We start from the raw sequence: 22,574 nt of genomic DNA, 5'->3' as shown, positions 1-22,574 counted from the left end.
TATGAATGTATTACTTATGTGACACCCCCGGAACATCATTTTTAACTAACAGTCAACAATGTAAGTTTTTTATGAATAAGTTTAGTCAGATAGCAATGTTATAGCAAAAAGTAAAAACATTAAACATACATACAATGCCTCAAATTAATTACTTAAAGATACTTTTAATTTGTAGCACATTTAAGATGGTTATATCTGATTTTTGACCAAGGAATAAAGTCAATGACCCAAACTGGTGGCTGAATCAACTGAGCCATGTGGGCTCCCTTTTTTACTGCTGGCATTAACATTTTCATCTGAGTGTCATTTAGTTGCATTACAATTACACCAAATATTGCAATAGGTCTCCAGTGTCCACTACATATCTGCACAGATATCACCTTCAAATCAGAATCTGCTCATGTACTTGTAGGCAGATTAAAGATGCATATGCTCTTACACTTGCATTTAATGTGGTCACTATTTAATTCTAACAACATTCAAACGTGGTCTGAGCGATCTGATTAAAAAGTGCATTTACACATGGTTTTAAATGAAAGGCAAAAAAAAAAATGTTACGTTACTGGTAAATGCAAAAGGGGCCATAGTGAGTAAATTATAATTCAAATGGGTCTAGCAGATAGATCTCTACCGTCGATGTCCTAAATTTATTCACAAGCTGACTCCTGGCATAAGATCTGCTGAGCTAAATAATAAAACTATTATTGGAAATTCCCTAGTCACAAAAGTCTGAATTCCTGGCTTTGAAAATACAGCAGCACAAATTGCATATTTCCCAGTTTCCAGAGTATCTGACACTGGACATAAACTGATCAAATTTTCAAATAATTCAGCTTTGAAATAATACTTCATGGATGAATGTAATAATAAACCAGATAAGACTGCAGACTAAAACATTTTCAGATGTAGTGCTTGCTGCTAAATCATACCACTTCAGTAATATAGGAAGATAAAATTTTGCTGTATAAAACCACTTCAGTAATTTACGGAGGGAACATTTTACAAAATAAAATTAAAAAGATATCTGTCCAAAGCCCCAAGACCCAATTCTAAGTAGAATGTTGAAAAGCTCAACTTCACGTCAGGCTCTAATAAATAATTAATATGTTATTGCTTGGCATTATCCTCAAATTATTTTAACATCTGAATATTTTTAAGAATTATATTACCACATGATGCTAAATTTAAGAAGAAAATGTAATTTTGTAACTGAAATTAAGTTTACAAGCCCATCTGTCTATGTTATCACACTCCATCTCAGGAAAAGTGTAATTAAGTACAATGTAACAGAATTAAACATTACTTTTGAAGGGCTTGACAATTTAAGAGTCTGGTTTGGAAGTACTCTTAGCTGGCTTATTTCATACTTATTCGGTCATTCTTGTCAGCAGTAACACATATACAGTAATCCCTCCTCCATCGCGGGGGTTGCGTTCCAGAGCCACCCGCGAAATAAGAAAATCCGCGAAGTAGAAACCATATGTTTATATGGTTATTTTTATATTGTCATGCTTGGGTCACAGATTTGCGCAGAAACACAGGAGGTTATAGAGAAACAGGAACGTTATTCAAACACTGCAAACAAACGTCTCTTTTTCAAAAGTTTAAACTGTGCTCCATGACAAGACAGAGATGACAGTTCCGTCTCACAATTAAAAGAATGCAAACATATCTTCCTCTTCAAAGGAGTGCCCGTCAGGAGCATATAAAGTCACAAAGATAGAGAAAAGCAAACAAATCAATAGGCGAAGCACCGTGGCACACAGCTGTTGAAGGCGGCAGCTCACACCCCCTCCGTCAGGAGCAGACAGAGAGAGAGAGATAGAGAGAGACAGAGTTTGTTTTTCAAGCAAAAATCAATACATGCCCTTCGAGCTTTTAAGTATGCGAAGCACCATGCAGCATGTCGTTTCAGGAAGCAGCTGCACAAAAGATAGCAACGTGAAGATAATCTTTCAGCATTTTTAGACGAGCGTCCGTATCGTCTAGGTGTGCGAACAGCCCCCCTGCTCAATCCTCCTACGTCAGGATCAGAGAAAGTCAGCGCAAGAGAGACAGAGAAAAGTAAGTTGGGTAGCTTCTCAGCCATCTGCCAATAGCGTCCCTTGTATGAAATCAACTGGGCAAACCAACTGAGGAAGCATGTACCAGAAATTAAAAGCGAACCAGCAAAAAATCCGCGATATATATTTAAATATGCTTACATATAAAATCCGCGATGGAGTGAAGCGCGATATAGCGAGGGATTACTGTAGTGGCCTTAAGGGTGGAGTATTGTTACCAAGACTGACGTTTTCCATTTACATGTTACATTTTGGAGAGTAAGATATCACTACTTAAGCTTTAGAATAGTTACTGCCAGCAGCAGCTGTCACCAGGAATTAATATACCTACCGTTAGTTAATGGAGAAAAATGTGCAACACCAGGCATGTTGAGTGTATTCAAAGTGGGGAAAACGCTGGATGGAACAAAGACATTAGGAGACGGGGAAGATGAACATGGATGTTGTTTTGGTTTTCGTTTTTCCACTTTTTGAAACTCTTCCTGCTGCTGCACAAGATCATCCAGAATTTGTTTCAGTCTGATGAAATTAAATTAATGAGCAACATTTAGTGTCACTTAAAACATTAGATATAAAAACATTTTTCAAAAAGTGAGAGCAGTAATGTAGCAATAATTATTTGAAAAGATTTTTAGACAAAAAGCAAATTTTTCATAATATTTTCATTAACGTCCATAAAGGCTTTCTGAAGTAGCACCAAGACAATTACAATCAAGGCATTGTAGTGTGAAACTAACACAATATGAATGCTTCAATCATTTTTCTTATATGCTGGATTGTGTATTAGAGTAGATAAAACTATTAATCCCATGAGGAAATTCAATTGCACACAGCAGCAGAAACATCAAAAAAAAAAAAAAATAGAGTACAGACTCACAAGACAGATAAAACACACAATCGACAAATAAATAAACAAATTTAATGTGTACACTGGGTGGAAGCACTGAATTGCCTGAAAGACCCCCAGAGGAACCTTTAAGCACACCGTGGTGGAATGAGTCTGAGGTTGAAAGTTCTCTAAGAGAGTGCCTCCTGCAGGGAACGGAGCAGATTTTTCATAATTGCATCCAATTTTGCCATCGTCCTCTTACACAACAGATTCCAGAGTGTCGAGGGTTCGCCCTCTAATGGAGCAGGCTTTCTTAATAAGCTTGTTCAGGCATTGTACTTCTTTAGTGCTCAGGTTGTTTCCCCCACGAGACTGCAGTGTAGCACACTACACTGGCTATAATGGACTGGTAAAAAATTTCCAGGAACTTGCTGCATACATCCAAAGACCCAAGTCTCCTTAGCAAGTACAGTCTGCTCTGGCCCTTTTTGTACAACACAACTGTCTTGTTAAACCAGTCCAGTTTATGTGAATCTCCTAGGTACTTGTAGCTCTGCACCACTTCCATATCTTCCCCCTGAATGGTGACTGGTCTCAGAGGCATGTCGGAAATCCACCAACAGTTCTTTTGTCTTGCGCGAGTTGCAGGTTGTTGTGCCAAGACAAAGTTCTCCATGAACTTCCTATACTCTGACTCATCTCCATTATTGATACAGCCTGATGGAGGAGTCACATGAGAATTTTTGTTGATGGCAAGTGCTGATATGGTGCTTGAAGTCTGTTGTGTAGGGGGTAAACAGGCAGGGAGACTGGATAGTTGTCTGAGTTGCTCCAATATTACACACCACCATTTCTGATACACAGTCCCTCAGCCTCAAAAACTGCAGTCTGTTGGTCAGGTAGTCCATGATACAAGAGATTGTGAGAGCATTAAGATTCAAAGCTTTCAGCTTTTTCCCCAGTCATTGAGAGCAGAATGGTGTTAAAAGCACACCATGCTCCACACCAACTTGAGCCAGATAGGCAAACTGCAGAGGATCCATATATTCTGAAACCAGAGGTGTAGCTGTTTTAAGTCTAGCCTCTCAAAGGTTTTTGTGATGTATGAAGTATGAGCAACTGGTCTGATGTCCTTGGCATCAGTAGAGTACCCTTTCTTTGGCAGTGGGATCACACAGGATGTTGTCCACAGTTTGGGGACCTTCTGTAAATTTATGTAAAGGGAGAACATGTGCTGAAGGACCCCACAGACCTGGTTAGCACATATTTTCAGCACCATGGGGCAGATTCCTTCCAGAATCATGTATCCATGTTCTATGTATAAATGTCTCAAGTCTAATGCACATTACAAATAGCAAATGAGAACAGGGAATACTTGATGCATCTTGAAAATCAGGTTATCATGAGCCTTGTTTTAGGATCTAAATCAGCTCTACAAGTGAGAAAAATAGCCAAACTATCATTTTCATTAAAAACACTATGAAAAAGCAAAAATGGTGTGCCTATAGAAGAAAGCTTGGTTTTCCATCATTTTAATTTGGCCCTGTGTATATGGATGTTTGCATGGAAAATCCCTTTAATGGAGTGTTTCTTCCAGGGCTGGTTCTGGCCTTATTCTCCAATGCTACCAAGTTAGGCTTTGACCCCATGGTTCTGAACTGAATTAGGTAGGTTTAAGAATCTTAAGCTATAATACAGATGTACAATTTTGTAAAAAAGTAAATATATTTGTACATATGTTAGTAACAATTAAAAATGTTACAGTCATAAGAACATTTGAGCATTTATTTCTCAAACATATAGGTTATACTTATTTAGATCTGTTAAAAGTCAGCACACATATAAAGTCAATGAAGACAACTATACCTCTGCACATGGTTCTGCTGCCACGACAATTGCATATAGCATTGATTTAACTGATGCATTAAAAACTGCACTTGAGGAGAACTGGTACTATTGGACATAATGTTAAACGGACTCATCAACATTGACTGAAGCATAAAGGAGAGGTTCTGTTGAGAAAGGGAAAATATGAACATTCAAAACAGACACTAGAGATCAAAAACAATTGCAAAATTTCATTCTGCTAATTATGTAAATGTGTTCGTGAAATTTGTCTATTCACAATTCTGTTAAAAATTAATCAATAGCCAGATTAAATTATTTGAATACATATCAAAAATAACATTCATGTGAACAATTCGAACACAATTTTGATGGGCGAAAGCTTTAAACATATGGGAATTAAACAGAGGTGATCTTTCCAAAACATTTAGATTACAACAACTTGGGTCCTACATGTTTACTGACAGAAATACCATTAATCTGGCAGTTATAAAAAAAAAAAAAAAAAAAAAGTTAGTGCAAGTTAGAAATGTAGAAAAGAGGTTTGATCTAGTATTGAAAGGAAGGCCATATAAATCTATGCAGATAAACCTCTAAATTTATGCAACAATCTACCACACAGCAAAACACAGATATGAATACAACATTCCCTATTATCATGTGTACTATTCTGTACTGCATCTTCCACAAAGACACAGGTGATGTTTAATTAAAATAATTACCTTACAAAAATTATTACTTGCAACTCTGTAGAAGCAAAAGCATTTTTAAAAAAAGTTAAATGATGTGTGAATCATAGAAGGTCTTTTGAACCTTCAAAAGGTTGTGGGACTCGATGGCAAGCGCCTGGTGGCCGGGCTTGCACCCATGGGGCTCGGCCGGGCACAGCCCGAAAAGGCAACGTGGGTCCCCCTTCCCATGGGCTTACCACCTATGGGAGGGGCCAAGGAGGTCGGGTGCAGTGTGAGTTGGGTGGTGGCCTAAGGCGGGACCTTGGCGGTCCGATCCACGGCTACAGAAGCTGGCTCTTGGGATGTGGAATGTCACCTCTCTGAAGGGGAAAGAGCCTGAGCTAGTGTGCGAGGTTGAGAGGTTCCAGCTAGATATAGTCGGGCTCACCTCGACGCACAGCTTGGACTCTGGAACCAATCTCCTTGAGAGGGGCTTGACTCTCTACCACTCTGGAGTTGCCCCCGGTGAGAGGCTCCGAGCGGGTGTGGGCATACTTATTGCCCCCCGACTTGGAGCCTGTACATTGGGGTTTACCCCGGTGAACGAGAGGGTAGCCTCCCTCCGCCTTCGGGTGGGGGGATGGGTCCTAACTGTTGTTTGTGCGTATGCACCGAACAGCAGTTTGGAGTACCCACCCTTTTTGGAGTCCCTGGAGGGGGTGCTAGAGGGCATACCTTCTGAGGACTCCCTCGTTCTGCTGGGAGACTTCAATGCTCACATGGGCAATGACAATGAGTCCTGGAAGGGCGTGATTGGGAGGAATGACCCCCCGAATCTGAACCCGAGTGGTGTTTTGTTATTGGACTTCTGTGCTCGTCACGGATTGTCCATAACAAACACCATGTTCAAGCATAGGGGTGTTCATATGTGCACTTGGCACCAGGACACCCTAGGCCTCAGTTCGATGATCGACTTTGTGGTCGTGTCGTCAGACCTGTGGCCACATGTCTTGGACACTCAGGTGAAGAGAGGGGCGGGAGCTGTCAACTGATCACCACCTGGTGGTGAGTGGGCTTTGATGGTGGGGGAGGATGCCGGTCAGGCCTGGTAGGCCCAAACATGTTGTGAGGATCTGCTGGGAACATCTGGCAGAGCCCCCTGTCAGAAGTAGCTTTAACTCCCACCTCCGGCAGAATTTCGACCACGTCCCGAGGGAGGTGGGGGACATTGAGTCCGAATGGGCCATGTTCTGTGCCTCTATTGTTGAGGCGGCTGACCGGAGCTGTGGCCATAAGATGGTCGGTGCCTGTCGTGGCGGCAATCCCCGAACCCGTTGGTGGACAATGGCGGTGAGGGATGCTGTCAAGCTGAAGAAGGAGTCCAGCAGTCCCTTTTGTCCTGTGGGACTAAGGAGGCAGCTAATAGGTACCAGCAGGCCAAGCGGAATGCGGTTTCGGTGGTGGCTCAGGCAAAAACTTGGGCACGGAAGGAGTTTGGGGAGGCCATGGAGAATGACTTTCGGACAGCTTCGAGGAGATTCTGGTCCACCGTCTGGCGTCTCAGGAGGGGGAAGCAGTGCAGTGTCAACACTGTATATGGTGGGGATGATGTGCTGCTGACCTCAACTCGGGACGTTGTGGGTCGATGGGGGGAGTACTTCGAAGACCTCCTTAATCCCACTAACATGGGGGAGGTGGACTCCCCCATCTCTGGGACTGAGGTCACCGAGGTGGTCAAAAAACTGCTTGGTGGCAGGGCCCCGGGGGTGGATGAGATACGCCCGGAGTTCCTCAAGGCTCTGGATGTTGTAGGACTGTCTTGGTTGACACGTCTCTGCAACATCGCATGGACATCAGGGACAGTGCTTCTGGATTGGCAGACCGGGGTGGTGTGTTCCAACTACAGATGGATCACACTTCTCAGCCTCCCTGGAAAAGTCTATTCGGGGGTTCTGGAGAGGAGGGTCTGTCGGATAGTCGAACCCCGGATTCAGGAGGAACAGTGTGGTTTTCGTCCTGGTCACGGAACAGTGGACAAGTTCTACACCCTTAGCAGAGTCCTGGAGGGTGAATGGGAGTTCGCCCAACCAGTCTACATGTGTTTTGTGGACTTGGAAAAGGCGTTCGACCGTGTCCCTCGGGGAATCCTGTGGGGGGTGCTCCGGGAGTATGAAGTACCGGACCCCCTGATAAGGGCTGTTCGGTCCCTGTACAACCGGTGTCAGAGCTTGGTCCGCATTGCCGGTAGTAAGTCGAACCCATTTCCAGTGAGAGTTGGACTCCGCCAGGGTTGCCCTTTGTCACCGATTCTGTTCATAACTTTTATGGACAGAATTTCTAGGCGCAGCCAGGGTGTTGAGGGGGTCCGGTTTGGTGGACTCAGGATTGGGTCACTGCTTTTTGCAGATGATGTTGTCCTGTTTGCTTCATCAGGCCGTGATCTTCAGCTCTCTCTGGATCAGTTCGCAGCTGAGTGTGAAGCGGCTGGGATGGGAATCAGCACCTCCAAATCCGAGACCATGGTCCTCAGCCGGAAAAGGGTGGAGTGCCCTCACAGGGTTGGGAGCGAGATCCTGCCTCAAGTGGAGGAGTTCAAGTATCTCGGGGTCTTGTTCAAGAGTGAGGGAAGAATGGAACGTGAGATCGGCAGGCGGATCGGTGTGGCGTCCGCAGTGATGTGGGCTCTGCATCGGTCTGTCGTGGTGAAAAAGGAGCTAAGCCGTAAGGCAAAGCTCTCAATTTACCAGTCGATCTATGTTCCTACCCTCACCTATGGTCATGAGCTATGGGTAGTAACCGAAAAAACGAGATCGCAAATACAAGCGGCTGAAATGAGTTTCCTCCGCAGGGTGTCTGGGCTCTCCCTTAAAGACAGGGTGAGAAGCTCAGTCATCTGGGAGGGGCTCAGAGTAGAGCCGCTGCTCCTCCGCACCAAGAAGAGTCAGATGAGGTGGGTCGGGTATCTGATCAGGATGCCTCCTGGACGCCTCCCTGGTGAGGTGTTCCGGGCACATCCAACTGGGAGGAGGCCCCAGGGAAGACCCAGGACACGCTGGAGGGACTAGGTCTCCCGGCTGGCCTGGGAACACCTTGGGATTCTCCCAGCAGAGCTAGAAGAAGTGGCCGGGGAGAGGTAAGTCTGGGCATCTCTGCTCAAGCTGCTGGCCCCGCGACCCGACCTCGGATAAGCGGAAGAGGATGGATGGATGTGTGAATAAAAACATCTTAACCATGTATTTTTTCAGGCATCAGGAGACAAAAATTAGCAAGTGCTCAGTAAAAGATGAACAGTGTGTTTTTTGGATACAAAATATCCAGATTAAGATCACCACAAGATGTGCTAAAGTCATAAAAAGTGTAAAATCCAAAAAAAGCTATTCTGGGATGTTCAAATTAAGTGGGACTAAAACGTTGCTCCATTCAATGTTTTGGTAGAGATAAAGGAATGTACACAAACTGTGCTATATTTTAGTTACTAAAGACATACATTAATGCTTGGATTAAACAAATATAACTTAAACTTCATCAATTCAAGAAAAGAAAAAAAAGGTGTCAAACAAAATTTAATCAGAGGAGATCTGCCATCAAGCTCCAGAAGGTGTCATATAAACAGTTTGTACCTGTTGGTCTTGCATCAATGCTTGGTACATTTTGGTGCTAAAATCAACTTGCTTCCTTATCTGGCTGATTTGTTCCATATACTGTTCCCTTTCTTCAAGGAACGAAAGATCTGACACCCAAAGATGATTCTCTTGCCGCTTTAGATTGACATTTTGCTGCTGATGCCTTGGCTTCTGCAGGGGCCGGATGTTTCCATCAACAGAAAATTGATGTGATTCCTTCCAGCTATTAAAAAGAAAAAAATGTATGTGATATATTGTTAATTATCAGTACGCATTGGTAACACTAGCTTACACACTGGGATAAAGGTAGACAACAAGAACAAAATCCTGCTTAAATAAGTCTTTGTTCCCATTAAGGACATTACATAGAAGATGAATCTCAATTTCAGAGAGTTAAGAAAAAAATATCCTTTTTAGCAAAATTGAATTATTATAAAGTGTATGTGTACAAGGTATGATGCAATATTTCAAAAGTGTTTTATAACTTTCTGGTAAATTCAGCAGTAACTTTATATCAATACAAAACAAATTCTCCTACTTGTTGTCTAAACTCCACCATTAAAAAATGTAATTGTGAACATTATCAATATTAATATTTATATTTTAATATAACTGTTCAATGATTTATGCTCTTGTTTCAAAGCTGTCACAAATTAACTGTTTGAAATGGAGCTAAGAAGTGCATTACAAGAAATTACAATACTTTATATTCCATTTTAACTATGATGAAGGAAGACCCACTGCAAAAGAAAGGCCAAGGAGAAAAAAAATGTCAAAAACTTCATTCTCTATCTGCTTTTTCTGCTGAACATTATCATGGCAATGTGCTGTGCAAAAAACAAATTCATAATCCAGAGATTTCACTGTGTGATTAGAATTACAGAATTACAAATAATGTTACTAACCCGTCTTTCTTTGCTTTTCTCGAATTATTAAGTCTTCTGTTGGAGTAAGCAGGAAAATTGTCATTGGAGCTACTCTCTTCATCTGCTGCCTCTTCCTCCTCTTCTTCCTCTAATGCCACCTCTTCTGAAGTATAGCTCTCCTCATCTTTATCCAGGACACACTGTGTGGACCCTCCCCAAGTTGCCATTGTTCTGAATACAACAAGGTATGTGTTACACACAACAACAGTATCTGATATCAAAAAATATAATCTTACAACTTTATCTCTCTCTCTCTCACTCTATATATATATATATATATATATATATATAATTCACTAAGTCCATGGCAAGCAAGACGCACGCAAGACAGCCACACCTGCCAACAATTCACTAAGCAGCCGACCATGGCACACGCACGTCAGAGCCCCGCCCACCAACAATTCACACGAGAGCAAAAGCATTTGCCAACAACGTTTTCATTAATCAAGAACGAAAGTCGGAGATTCAAAGACGATCACGTACCGTCGTAGTTCCGACCATAAACGATGCTGACTGGCAATCTGGCGGCATTATTCCCATGATCCGCCAGGCAGCCAAAGTCTTTGGGTTCCGGGGGAGTATGGTTGCAAAGCTGAAACTTAAAGGAACTGATGGAAGGGCACCACCAGGTGTGGAGCCTTTGGCTTGAATAGACTCAACACGGGAAACCTCACCCGGCCCGGACAAACAGAACAATGAAAAGTTAACGTGGCGGTGTTTGGAAAATGAACAGTCAACGTGTCTCACAAGTGCATGTGGACTGTACACAGACTAAAGCAATTCAGGTGATGAGTTGGGGGCGGGCATATGAGCAGGCAGTACGTACTGAACGATGACTAAGAGATGACTGTTCATCCATCAATACATCGTCCTCACTGGGCGTCCTTCCCCTCACACCCCGTTCCACCCTCTGCGCGCGACTGCCGTCCAGCCCCGTCCCTCGCTCTGGGAGGTGGGGGCGCGGCGGCGGTCCTCCAATTTTCAGTCACGGACAATTGTATGTTGCTCTCTCCAGAGTTCCCTTACAGTCGTATCCTCAAACCCACCCCATAAGAAGAAGCATGTTTGTCGCGGATATGAATCGCTGTATGCAGTGTGTAAAACAGTTTGCGAGGGGTATCCCATGGTTTTACAGTTGGTGGGCAGGTCTCTGTTAGTTGCTCTTGCGAGCGGGCACATGACCAGGCAGTGTGTATGCTTCGAGAGCAAGGTTGGACGCGACAGGACCATCTAAGAAGAATCATATTTGTCGCGGATGTGAATCGCTGTATGCAGCATGTATAACAGTTTGCGAGGGGTATCCCATGGTCTTAGCAGTGTCTATGCTTCGATGTGAATCATTGTATGCAGCATGTAAAATGCTGTATTGTATGGTGCCCTCTCCAGAGTTCCATCTTTTCATTCACCTACAGTCGTATCGTCAAAACCAACCCCATTTGGACAACTGTGTCTTTCAGTAAGTGTTCACCCATCAATACATAATTATGCGGCGTATACTACGGCTAGTAAAATACACTGCCTGGCCAAAAAAAAAAAAAAGTCGCCACCTGGATTTAACTAAGCAAATAGGTACGAGCCTCCTATTGGATAATTACTGCATGGGCGATTATCTTTCAGCTGGCAACAAGTTATTTAACCTAAACTGGTGCAATGAGTTGCTTCTCATTTCTTAAACAACCATGTTGAAAGACACATCTCGTGGTCGTGGAAAAGATGTTAGTCTGTTTGAGAAGGGTCAAATCATTGGCATGCATCAAGCAGAGAAAACATCTAAGGAGATTGTAGAAACTACTAAAATTGGGTTAAGAACTGTCCAACACATTATTAAAAACTGGAAGGATAGTGGGGACCCATCATCTTCGAGGAAGAAATGTGGCCGGAAAAAAACACATAAACGTTTGGTGAAATCAAATCGAATTAAAACAACAATAGAACTCAGGTCTATGTTTAATAGTGAAAATAAGAGCATTTCCACACGCACAATGCGAAGGGAACTCAAGGAATTGGGACTGAACAGCTGTGTAGCCGTAAGAAAACCACTAATCAGTGAGGCAAACCGGGAAAAAAAGGCTTCAATTTGCTAGGGAGCATAAAGATTGGACTCTGGAGCAATGGAAGAAGGTCATGTGGTCTGATGAGTCCAGATTTACCCTGTTCCAGAGTTGAGAATCTTTGGGATGTGCTGGAGAAGGCTTTGCGCAGCGGTCAGACTCTACCATCATCAATACAAGATCTTGGTGAAAAATTAATGCAACACTGGATGGAACAAAATCTTGTGACATAGCAGAAGCTTATCGAAACAACGCCACAGCGAATGCGTGCTGTAATCAAAGCTAAAGGCGGTCCAACGAAATATAAGAGTGTGTGACCTTTTTTTTTTGGTGGCGACTTTTTTTTTGGTCAGGCAGTGTATATTGGTACAACAGCAGAATGATCAATCAAAATTGTTTTCTTTAGCTAAAAAAAAAAAAAAAAAAAAAAAAGTATTTTGATAGAGTTTAACATAACCATTTATTCATACCATGATGAAAATACAGATTAACTTTCAAATACCAAGCATATTTCATGACATTACTTAGGCAGATTAATTTATGTTGCACTGTTGTTCAATGTCAAATTAAACACAACTTTCATTAGTATCAATTATGAAAATCAATTATGAAAATGAACATGTCTAAACAGTTTATTCCCTTTCACTGATGATTACAAGGAACAAGATGAAATGCTAATTAAAGGGATCTAACAAAATAAATGAAAGAAAACTATATATAATGCAATATACAGCTCAATATTGTCCAAATAATGATTACAAGGGTACAGCAACACAGTTTATTCCAACACTGCTTTAATACAGACAGAGGGTTTTTTTAAGTAATCAACAAAAACAGGGACACCTGCAGGAACTGTTTGCATCAGCTATCAAGGTTTAATTCCCTTTATTTCTGCAAAAAATATTTTTTTCTCAACTTTCTGGCTATAATGTTCACCCCAATGGAAAATACATCATCCATTCACAACCATCCATTCCCCTGGTCACCCCTCTATTAGCTTCAGCTCAATTTGTGCTTTTAGCACAGGTGGCAAAATTTTAACTTGTCCCAGTACATGAAAATCCAGAAACTGTCAGACTATTTCTATCTAAAACCTTTAACAAGAAAAAATAAAGCAGTTGTTAAAAAATTATGCTAATCTACTGCATGTCTTTTATTGTTTATGTTCATTGGAAATCAATATTCTCAATCTTTTTGGTGCCATGACCCACTTTTTCCATTAAGTGAAGTAAAGGGGCCGGGGTGGTGGTTTTCCATCTTCATCAGTTGAGCATGATTGTCAGAGTTGGCATATCTCCCATGGTGAATCATGCATTTTCATGGAGGGTTAGTGGTTGGCGATTGCTTGGGTCCCTCTTCGGTGAAACAAGTGTGATCGTGGGAGCAGTGGTCCTCTGGGATCAACTGAAGAACTCTTTGGTAACCCATAAACCCCCCCCAACCGGAAGCCACCCCTTCAAGACCCACTATCAATATAAATAGCAATTCACAACCAACCCAGTGGATAAGAAACACTGGTTTAATTAATATTTTATTCCTGTCATAGCATACTAAGAATAAGGTGTTGTAATGAGGGTCGATAAATGACTGGTAATGTATATATTCACCTAACTGCTGGTTCTTACACAGCGTTCCAAATTATTAGGCAAATTGTATTTAAGTGTCATAAAGATTAAATATTTTGTTTTCAATTAAACTCCTGGATCGTACTGTGTCTCAGGGCTTTTTTGATCACTGAAATCAATCTTGGACACCTGTGATAATTAGTTTGCCAGGTGAGCCCAATTAAAGGAAAAAAAACTACTAAAGAAGGATGTTCCACATTATTAAGCAGACCACCATTTTCAAGCAATATGGGAAAGAAAAAGGATCTCTCTGCTGCCAAAAAGTGTGAAATAGTTGAATGACTTGGACAAGGTATGAAAACCTTAGATATTTCATGACAACTTAAGCGTGATCATCATACTGTTAAAAGATTTGTGGCTGACTCAGAGCACACACGGGTTCATGCAGATAAAGGCAAAATGTGGAAGGTTTCTGCCAGACAAATACATTGGATTAAGAGAGCAGCTGCTAAAATGCCATTACAAAGCAGCAAACAGGTATTTGAAGCTGCTGGTGCCTCTGGAGTCCCGCGAACATCAAGGAGCAGGATCCTCCAGAGGATTGCAGTTATGGATAAACCTTCTATTCGGCCACTACTAACCAATGTTCACAAGCAGAAATGGCTGCAGTGGGCCCAGAACTACATGAAGACTACTTTTCAAACAGTCTTATTTACAGATGAGTGCCGTGCAACCCTGGATGGTCCAGATGGATGGAGTGGTAGATGGTTGGTGGACAGCCACCATGTCCCAACAAGGCTGCAACGTCAGCAAGGAGGTGGCGGAGTCATGTTTTGGGCCAGAATCATGGGGAGAGCTGGTCGGCCCCTTTAGGGTCCCTGAAGGTGTGAAAATGACCTCTGAGAAGTATGTGGAGTTTCTGACTGACCACTTTCTTCCATGGTACAAAAAGAAGAACCGTGCTTTCCGTAACAAAATCATCTTCATGCATGACAATGCACCATCTCATGCTGCAAGGAATACCTCTGCATCATTGGCTTCTATTGGCATAAATGGAGAGAAACTCATGGTGTGGCCCCCATCCTCCCCTGAACTCAATCCTATTGAGAACCTTTGAAGCATCCTCAAGCAAAAGATCTATGAAGGTGGGAGGCAGTTTACATCCAAACAGCAGCTCTGGGAGGCTATTCTGACATCCTGCAAAGAAATTCAAGCAGAAACTCTCCAAAAACTCCCAAGTTTAGTGGATGCAAGAATTGTGAAGCTGCTACCAAATAAGGGGTCCTATGTTAATATGTAACTTGACCTGTTAAGATGTTTTTGATTGAAATAGCTTTTGATTTCAGTAAATATGACCTCCAAATGCTGCAAATTCAACAAATGACCATTTTCAGTTCTTTACAACCTATGAAATGTTTTGAAACTCTGCTGTGCGTAATAATTTGGAACAGTGCATTTTAAGTTTTTTATTTTTGAAAAACATGCCGTTATCATTAGAAGGTTTGTTCAGTAACATTCGAATTATACTCTAATGGTTGATGACTCAAAAATTATGCTGACTGCCACTTGCATCGACTATTTAGGAAAATCAGAGAAAAATATCATTTGCATAATAATTTGGAACGCGGTGTAGAGAAATTTTCAAAAAGGTCTTGAAAATCCAGAGTTTTTACGTACTTATTTTATTTACAATCATTCACTCAACAAATGCTGTTCAATTCTAATAATATGTTATTTCCAAATGCAAATCACTGCATTATAATAGATTTTATTTGGTTTCTCCTGGGTGCAAAACACCATTCAAACTTAACACTGAGCACCTGGAAATTAATATAATAATGACTAATAATTATTTGAAGCAAATGACATGGAAGAAAATATTGTTGTAACATTTCTGGTCATATTGCCCAGCACTAGGTGAATTATTTTATATATAAACATCTATGCGTATGCGTGTGCGTGTCTCTCTGTCCCGGAAGTGAGAGGTGGAGTCGGGGTAAGGGCGCCACCTCTGAGGAAACAGAAACTCACCTAGCTGCTAATACACAAGCGAGGGCAGCACGTCGGCAAAAACAAAACCTCTGAAGATAGAGATACACACTTAGCCGCTATCTAATGATGTCATTAAGTTCATGCTCTACAACTCCATGTTGTGTGATGTCAACCTACCTTATGCAGAAAGCTTCAATTACCTGGTGTATTCTCCTCTTTGATACATTTGATCTCACATTTTTCACTCTCACCATTGGTTTTATGTGGATAGCAAGGGGAAAAACAGGTTCTATTCTTGTCTGTAGCTTCCCACATTCCTCTGCCTTTCACAATTTTTAATCTTATTCCTTTATGGATTACTTTAATTTCTAAAGTAATTACATGTTCAAGTGGGAGACTGTTCAAATAGATTTACATTGCCAAAAACAGTCAATAATCTTTATATTCATTTACAAACCACAAAGCTCCTAGTTCAGTTCTTGGTGTGGAAATACTGTGAGACCACAAGTGTATTGCTTTACCAGTCATTACAATCAGAGCTTAAGTGGAAAGGTGTGTACCTTTCTGAATAACAGTGTTAGTTAAGCTTAGGGTGTGCAAGAGTAGACCAATCCATAAAGAACTTTGTGAGTCCCACTTACCTCCTGATAGTACACAAAGTTTCATAGTAAGGCTACCTTAATAGCCTTTAATCAAGTATTTCAATTTCGACCAAGATCTTCCGATTTAATTTTAATGCGCTATTCCCGATTTTGGATTTACCAAGACACAATGCACAATGGATTTCATAGCATCAATTTCTTTTCAAAGAGTGCTTAAATAAACTAAATAATATGAATACAGTAAAGCCTCAATTATTCATTGATTCACCGTCAGTCTTTGTTAGCCATCAGGGCCAAAGAAAAAAAAAATTATGCACTCCAGCGCCTATTACTGTACTACCACTGCCATGCAGTAAGCTGCAAGCTCTGCGCATTGGAACAACTCTACCATGTGCTAGCGCATAGTGTTCTTCCCCAGGACCACATGTTATGCTTCATTTTGAAATCACAGCGTTAGTTACGTACCTTCAGTTTCAATAGCATTTCATAGCTTTTATCTTTTGTTATCTAATATGCATTGTTATGGCCAATAAAAGTAAACATGAGGTGTTGGAATTGTCGCAAAAAATTAAAATTATTAAACATTTAAGCAATGGCAAAAGTGTTTCAAGTATTGCTTCAATTTAAGGAGTAGGAAGATGATGCCAACAAATCTGGAAAAAAAAAACATGTCTAAAATGGAAACAACTAACAATATTATTATTCTGTATTAATGTACTAATATTAAAAATTTTCTGTACTGTAATTTTCTTTTTAAATTCTGTTTTGTTAATGTATTGTGATGTGCAGGCAGCTTGTGATGTGCTGTAGGAGGAGAAAGAGTATAATCCTGTATAAGTGATGGGACTGGGTGATGGGCTTCTGTTCTGGAAGGGGTGGACACCCCTCTTAGGAGATGAGTAACTGGAGAATTTAGGAAAAAAAGAAAGGAGCGGAGAAGGGAGTCAGGAGACATTAAGCAGGAGTGTTTGTGGTATAGAGAAAGAATGAATGTGAGTGACAGGAGAAAACTGATTAGTAGGGAATGCTTTCTTTTATTGTTTTGGAGGTGTGCTCTGTAACCCAGATAACGGAGTATAAGATGGAGTATTCGTTCCTTAACAAACGATGCCCTAAGTAAAAGGTAGAAAAGTCCAGTATCTCTGAGTTGTGTTTGCTTATTACGCTGGTCATTACAATTATAGGAATTAATTAAATCTATATATATAATTGATTAAGCAGCCGACCATGGCACGCAAGACAGAGCCCCGCCCACCAACAATTCACTAAGCAGCCGACCATGGCATGCAAGACAGAGACCATGGGATATGTACGACAGAGACCATGGGATACATATGACAGAGCCCCGCCCGCCAATTCTAACCCTCCTCCCGCGTCCACCCTCGCTCTCGAGGCATGAACACTGCCTGCTCATGTCCCAGCACTAAACACCTCACCAAACACTGCCTCAGTCGCTTTCGTCTCTGCTACAGTCCACATGCAATTCTGAGACTTTTCATTGTTCTTTTCGGTTCCGGCTGCTTTTCTATATATAATCCACCAAGTCACCTGACCATGGGATACGTATGGACGCAAGACAGAGCCCCACCCGCCAACTCTAACCCTCCTCCCGCGTCATAGGATACATATGACAGAGCCCCGCCCGCCAACTCTAACCCTCCTCCTGCGTCCACACATGCAAGACAGAGCCCCGCCCACCGACTCTAACCCTCCTCCCGCGTTATGGGATACGCACGACAGAGCCCCGGCCGCCAAATCTAATCCTCCTCCCAGAACACTACAACAAACTCAACACAGAACAGAAACACGCTGTTGACACTGTTTTATATGCTGCATACAGCGATTCCCATCCCCGACAAACATTCTTCTTCTTAGATGGTCCTGCAGGACCAGGGAAAACCTTTGTCTACAAAACACTGACAGAACAGAAACACGCTGTTGACACTGTTTTACATGCTGCATACAGCGATTCCCATCCCCGACAAACATGCTTCTTCTTAGATGGTCCTGCAGGACCAGGGAAAACCCTGATTCATACCATCAGAGCTAAGGGAGACATTCCTACAATCGTAGCATCTACAGGAATAGCTGCAACATTGTTACCGGGTGGATGAACTGCACATTCCGTTTTTAAAATACCGTTGAGGCTGAATAATACTTCCACATGCAACATCAAACCTACCTCGCCACATGCTCAACATCTTCTGCAATCCAAATTTATAATATGGGATGGGACGAGGCGCCAATGACACATGCATACGCATTTCAGGCAGTTGACAGGTTATTATGTGACCTCACGGGTGACGCGCAGCCATTTGGAGGCAAAACAATACTATTGGGTGGAGATTTCCGACAAATTCTCCCCGTCATTATGTGTGGCTCCTGAGCACTTACTGTGGCCAGTTGCATTAACAAGCAACCTTTGTGGTGTCACATACATGTTCTTACATTGACGACAAATATGAGAACTCTTCCTGAAGAACAACATTTTGCAAAATGGCTACTCGATGTTGGAGACGGGACAAACGGAACACCTGTGACATTGCCTTCACATTGTTTTCCTTTTATTTCTGATCCCGTTCAACAACTATATGGTGACATCGACTTCTTAACTGTCACTCTGGAACAACTCAGCACGCGAGCTATATTAAGTGTCACCAACGAAGACTCGCTACACCTTAATGAACAAGTGCTGAAACTTATCCCTACCGACGAAGTGACTTTCACCAGCATTGACTCCATCGTCACAGACGATCCTGCAGATCAACTTTCATTCCCCGAAGAATTTCTTAATAGTCTTACTCCCACTGGCATGCCTCCGCATAAACTCAAAATTAAAATTGGTTCAGTCACCATGCTTCTCAGAAACCTCCTGCCAGGAAAAGGTCTTTGTAATGGCACTACACTTTCTGTTACCAGCATTTCACCACAATGTACTGGAGTGTAAGACTATCGCAGTTGCTACCTCACAAACTGTCCTTATTCCCCGGATATCCCTGACCCCATCAGATTCAAATTTGCCTTTTACTTTTACACGCAGACAATTTCCTGTTAGATTGGCCATTGCAATGACAATTAATAAGGCACAGAGACAAACTTTCAAAAAGATAAGACTGTATCTGCCAAAACCAGTTTTCAGTCACGGACAATTGTATGTTACTCTCTCCAGAGTTCCATCTTTTCATTCACTCACAGTCGTATCCTCAAACCCACCCCATTTGGACAACTGTGTCTTTCAGGAAGTGTTCACCCATCAATAAATAATTATGCGGTCGTATGCTACGCCGCGGGTTGGCTAGTACATTATATTTTGTTAATATAGTTTTGTTTTGTAAATAAACTATTCGCTAAACTAATTTAATGAATATCATTTTTAAAGTACCCGTTCTGTTATCTGTCTTTTCTCTTATACTTTACGGCCTCAGTTCCGACCTCTGACGGATAATAGAGGTTTTAATATATTTGTAACAGAGAACCTGGTAATGCAGTACGATACTGAAAAGCTGGGTCTCTGTTTATGGGCTAAAACTTGGAAAAAGTGGCATAAAGGATGCTCTTCTAAAGGACAGGATGTGCAGTGATGACATACTGTTTCTCAGAAGAGACCACAAATACAAATTGATGTTAATTATCAAAAAAAGTTTGTTTAATTAAATTTACACCTAACTGCAGTGGTGGTGTATAAAGGGTGAGAGAAAGAGATCCTCTTCTAATCAATTTTAAATGCATTTATCAAAAGTGGAGATAAGAACGTTTACAACTAAATGTTGTGTTCACATGCACAATAGTGCATGCAATGTACATTTTTTTTTCATGTTCCCATAAAGACTAAAAACCTATAGGAACTGCAAATGTTTTTAGAAGACAAAATACACAGAGTCAAATATATAGGTTGAAATTAAATATTTTTGCTGGCACCAGTCACTTTACTAACCTTTCATTACTGCTCATTTGCGGAGGATTTGGAACATCTGTTGCACCACCTTTTGAATTATCATTGAAAACCTTTCGTCTTTGATGTTCTGCCATTAAGGACTCAAGTTGTTTTCTTCTCTGCCTTAATTCTTCACGAAGGATTTGGTGTCTTCTCATCTCACACCATAGCTACGTTTCAATATAAATAATAACATCTTAGTCTTTTTACAAAAAGAATGGTTTGGTTACAGATTAGATGAAGGCAAAATAGTATGTAAGGGGTGTGGACGATAGAGTTGGAGGACTGTGACTTGGAATACTGGAAGCATGAAGTGTAAAAGTAAAAGTGTGAAAACCTTTAGTGGGAATGGAGTGGGTTTTTCTGACGGGAAGAAGTGTTGGCAATGCTTTAATTGGTGTACATCTGTCTAAAAAAAAAATCAGCATAAAAAGTGGTGGGAGGTTTTATGGTGGCTGACTGTGGTGTAGCTGCTAAGGTGACTGCTGGTAAATAACCCACTCCCAGAATAAAAACAATAAAAAGACTAGTTTTGGAACAAGCTGATAAAAGTGACATCTCAGATGCCTCATGGAAAGGTGACTATAATTGGGTGGCAACTTGAATTGGCATGTTGGTACCGATGCCAATGGTTATCAGTGAGTCCATGGGGGCTTTAGCTTTAATGCCAGGAAGAAAAATGTGAAGATGATACTGGGAGAAGGTTGTATATCACAGCATCACTTGGTTGTAGGTGGCCTGGTTGAAGGTTGTGAAACACTGGTATCAAGAGCAAATGAGGTTTCAGAGTCAAGAAATGTGAATGGCAAATGAGAAGCAGTTAAGAATGTCTGGTTAAAAACAACAGAAGCAGCTTAAAACTGGAATTTAAAAATTACAACACACTATAAAATGTTTATCTGTTTGTTAAAAAAAGGTAAATGTACACAGATCATTAATACAGAGTGTCTGACACAAAACTGCTGATGTACTGGAGGCTGACATTTCATACTACATTGCTAGTCCAACACAATGTGCATCAGAAGACTCTTGTACTTCTGGGCAGTACAAGCAACTATTGGAACAAAGCTGAAAGTAGCAGCAGACTCGGAAAAAGTTACTATACATGAGTTAATAATGGTAACCATCCTGGATTCCAGTTTCATAGACCAACACTCACTCCTTACATGTACTGTAGAAAAAAATGGCATATTCAAAGCTTCTTTGACAATTTCCAAATGGCAGCTATTATTAATATAGCAAACCTAGTAGATACCATCTGATTTACAAAAACAGCAGGTTTGTTGCACTAAATAACATTGCAAACCCCTCCATAAATATTAACAATACCAAAATTTGTCAGGAAATTTCTCAGGTGAATGGCTGGGTAATTCAGGCAAATGTTAATATTTTCCAAATTAAAACAGGATACATTCTGCAGCTGAGTTGATGTTAAGCATATCATTTTGATGTAAAACAAGCTGTTAAATTAGGTGTAAATTTTCAGTACATGTACACAAACTATATTTTTATATATAAAATTCATGCATATATGTAATCTGTTAATATGCCAAAACATTGTATTTTTTAACCCAAATATGCATAATTGCCTTCGCTAAAATACCATTAATATTGAATTTAACAAAAATGAAATTGGCAACTCAAAAAAATAAATAAATAAATAAAATAAAAAAAAATCCAAATTTACCAATATTGTTTTCAATGTACAATTAAGTAATTTTCAATGGGAGGTATTTTCTGCAAAAATTAAAATGAAAATTAAAATTATTAAATGAAAATGCAATCTCTATTTTGTAATTTCATTTTCTGCACGCAAAAATGCTTCAAAAATGAAAATGAAATACCTCCATTTGCAATTTCATTTTCAGCCTGAACAGCAATGATACTGAGAAAATGAAAAGTAAAATGCATTTCCACGTTTCATTTTCATTTTCAAGTTCTCAACATGCTAATACTGCAGGTCAACGGACACGGACTTGAACCTCGATTTCCCACAATTCTTTGTTCTGCGCAGTTATAGAACCACTCTGATCAATATAATACTTCTCAATTAGACTGTGTTTAATTCATGTGATTTTAATCTTTTCACCCCCATGCTGTGAGCTTCACAGCAACATCATCTCAAAAAATTCAAAGGCCACATATAATTGTAGTTTTGAAATAATTAACGTGCTATTTAATTACAATATTTAACATGAAAGAAATTAGACTTTATTATGTTATAACTTAAATTTATTTACACTGAAGTATACTGTAAATGGGACACTTTGTATTTTTGTAGTATTATAGTGTAACATCAGCACAAAGTACCGCAAGGGCTGGATTCCCTGCTCATCACGTGTCTTTCTGAGGTGGCTTGCTATCCTTAAAAGGACTGCTTTCCTTTTGTTGTACTAGCTTAAAAAGCTTGTGCCAAGTTTATAGGCACTCCTGCTATTGGTGATGCAATGCCAGCTGAATTTTTAGGCGACTC

At 40.8% G+C, this 22,574-nt stretch overlaps 1 protein-coding gene across 7 annotated transcripts in view; it reads right to left on the bottom strand.

Annotated features, from left to right (window-relative positions):
• Window positions 1-22,574, bottom strand: part of pcm1 (pericentriolar material 1) — a 206,423-nt gene that overhangs the window by 47,649 nt on the left and 136,200 nt on the right. For all 7 annotated transcript variants that reach the window (XM_051928278.1, XM_051928280.1, XM_051928282.1 and 4 more), the window contains 5 exons: window positions 20,102-20,271; window positions 9,937-10,128; window positions 9,029-9,254; window positions 4,759-4,904; window positions 2,395-2,582 (listed from right to left, as the gene is read on the bottom strand). In XM_051928278.1, coding sequence (XP_051784238.1) covers window positions 2,395-2,582; window positions 4,759-4,904; window positions 9,029-9,254; window positions 9,937-10,128; window positions 20,102-20,271 — 922 coding nt within the window. The remainder of the gene's footprint in view (window positions 1-2,394; window positions 2,583-4,758; window positions 4,905-9,028; window positions 9,255-9,936; window positions 10,129-20,101; window positions 20,272-22,574) is intronic.

This window comes from Erpetoichthys calabaricus, chromosome 5, assembly GCF_900747795.2.
Source record: "Erpetoichthys calabaricus chromosome 5, fErpCal1.3, whole genome shotgun sequence".
NCBI classification, from domain to species: domain Eukaryota; kingdom Metazoa; phylum Chordata; class Cladistia; order Polypteriformes; family Polypteridae; genus Erpetoichthys; species Erpetoichthys calabaricus.
Note: the sequence above shows the minus strand (reverse complement) of the source record. Positions and strands in the feature narration are given on the sequence as shown.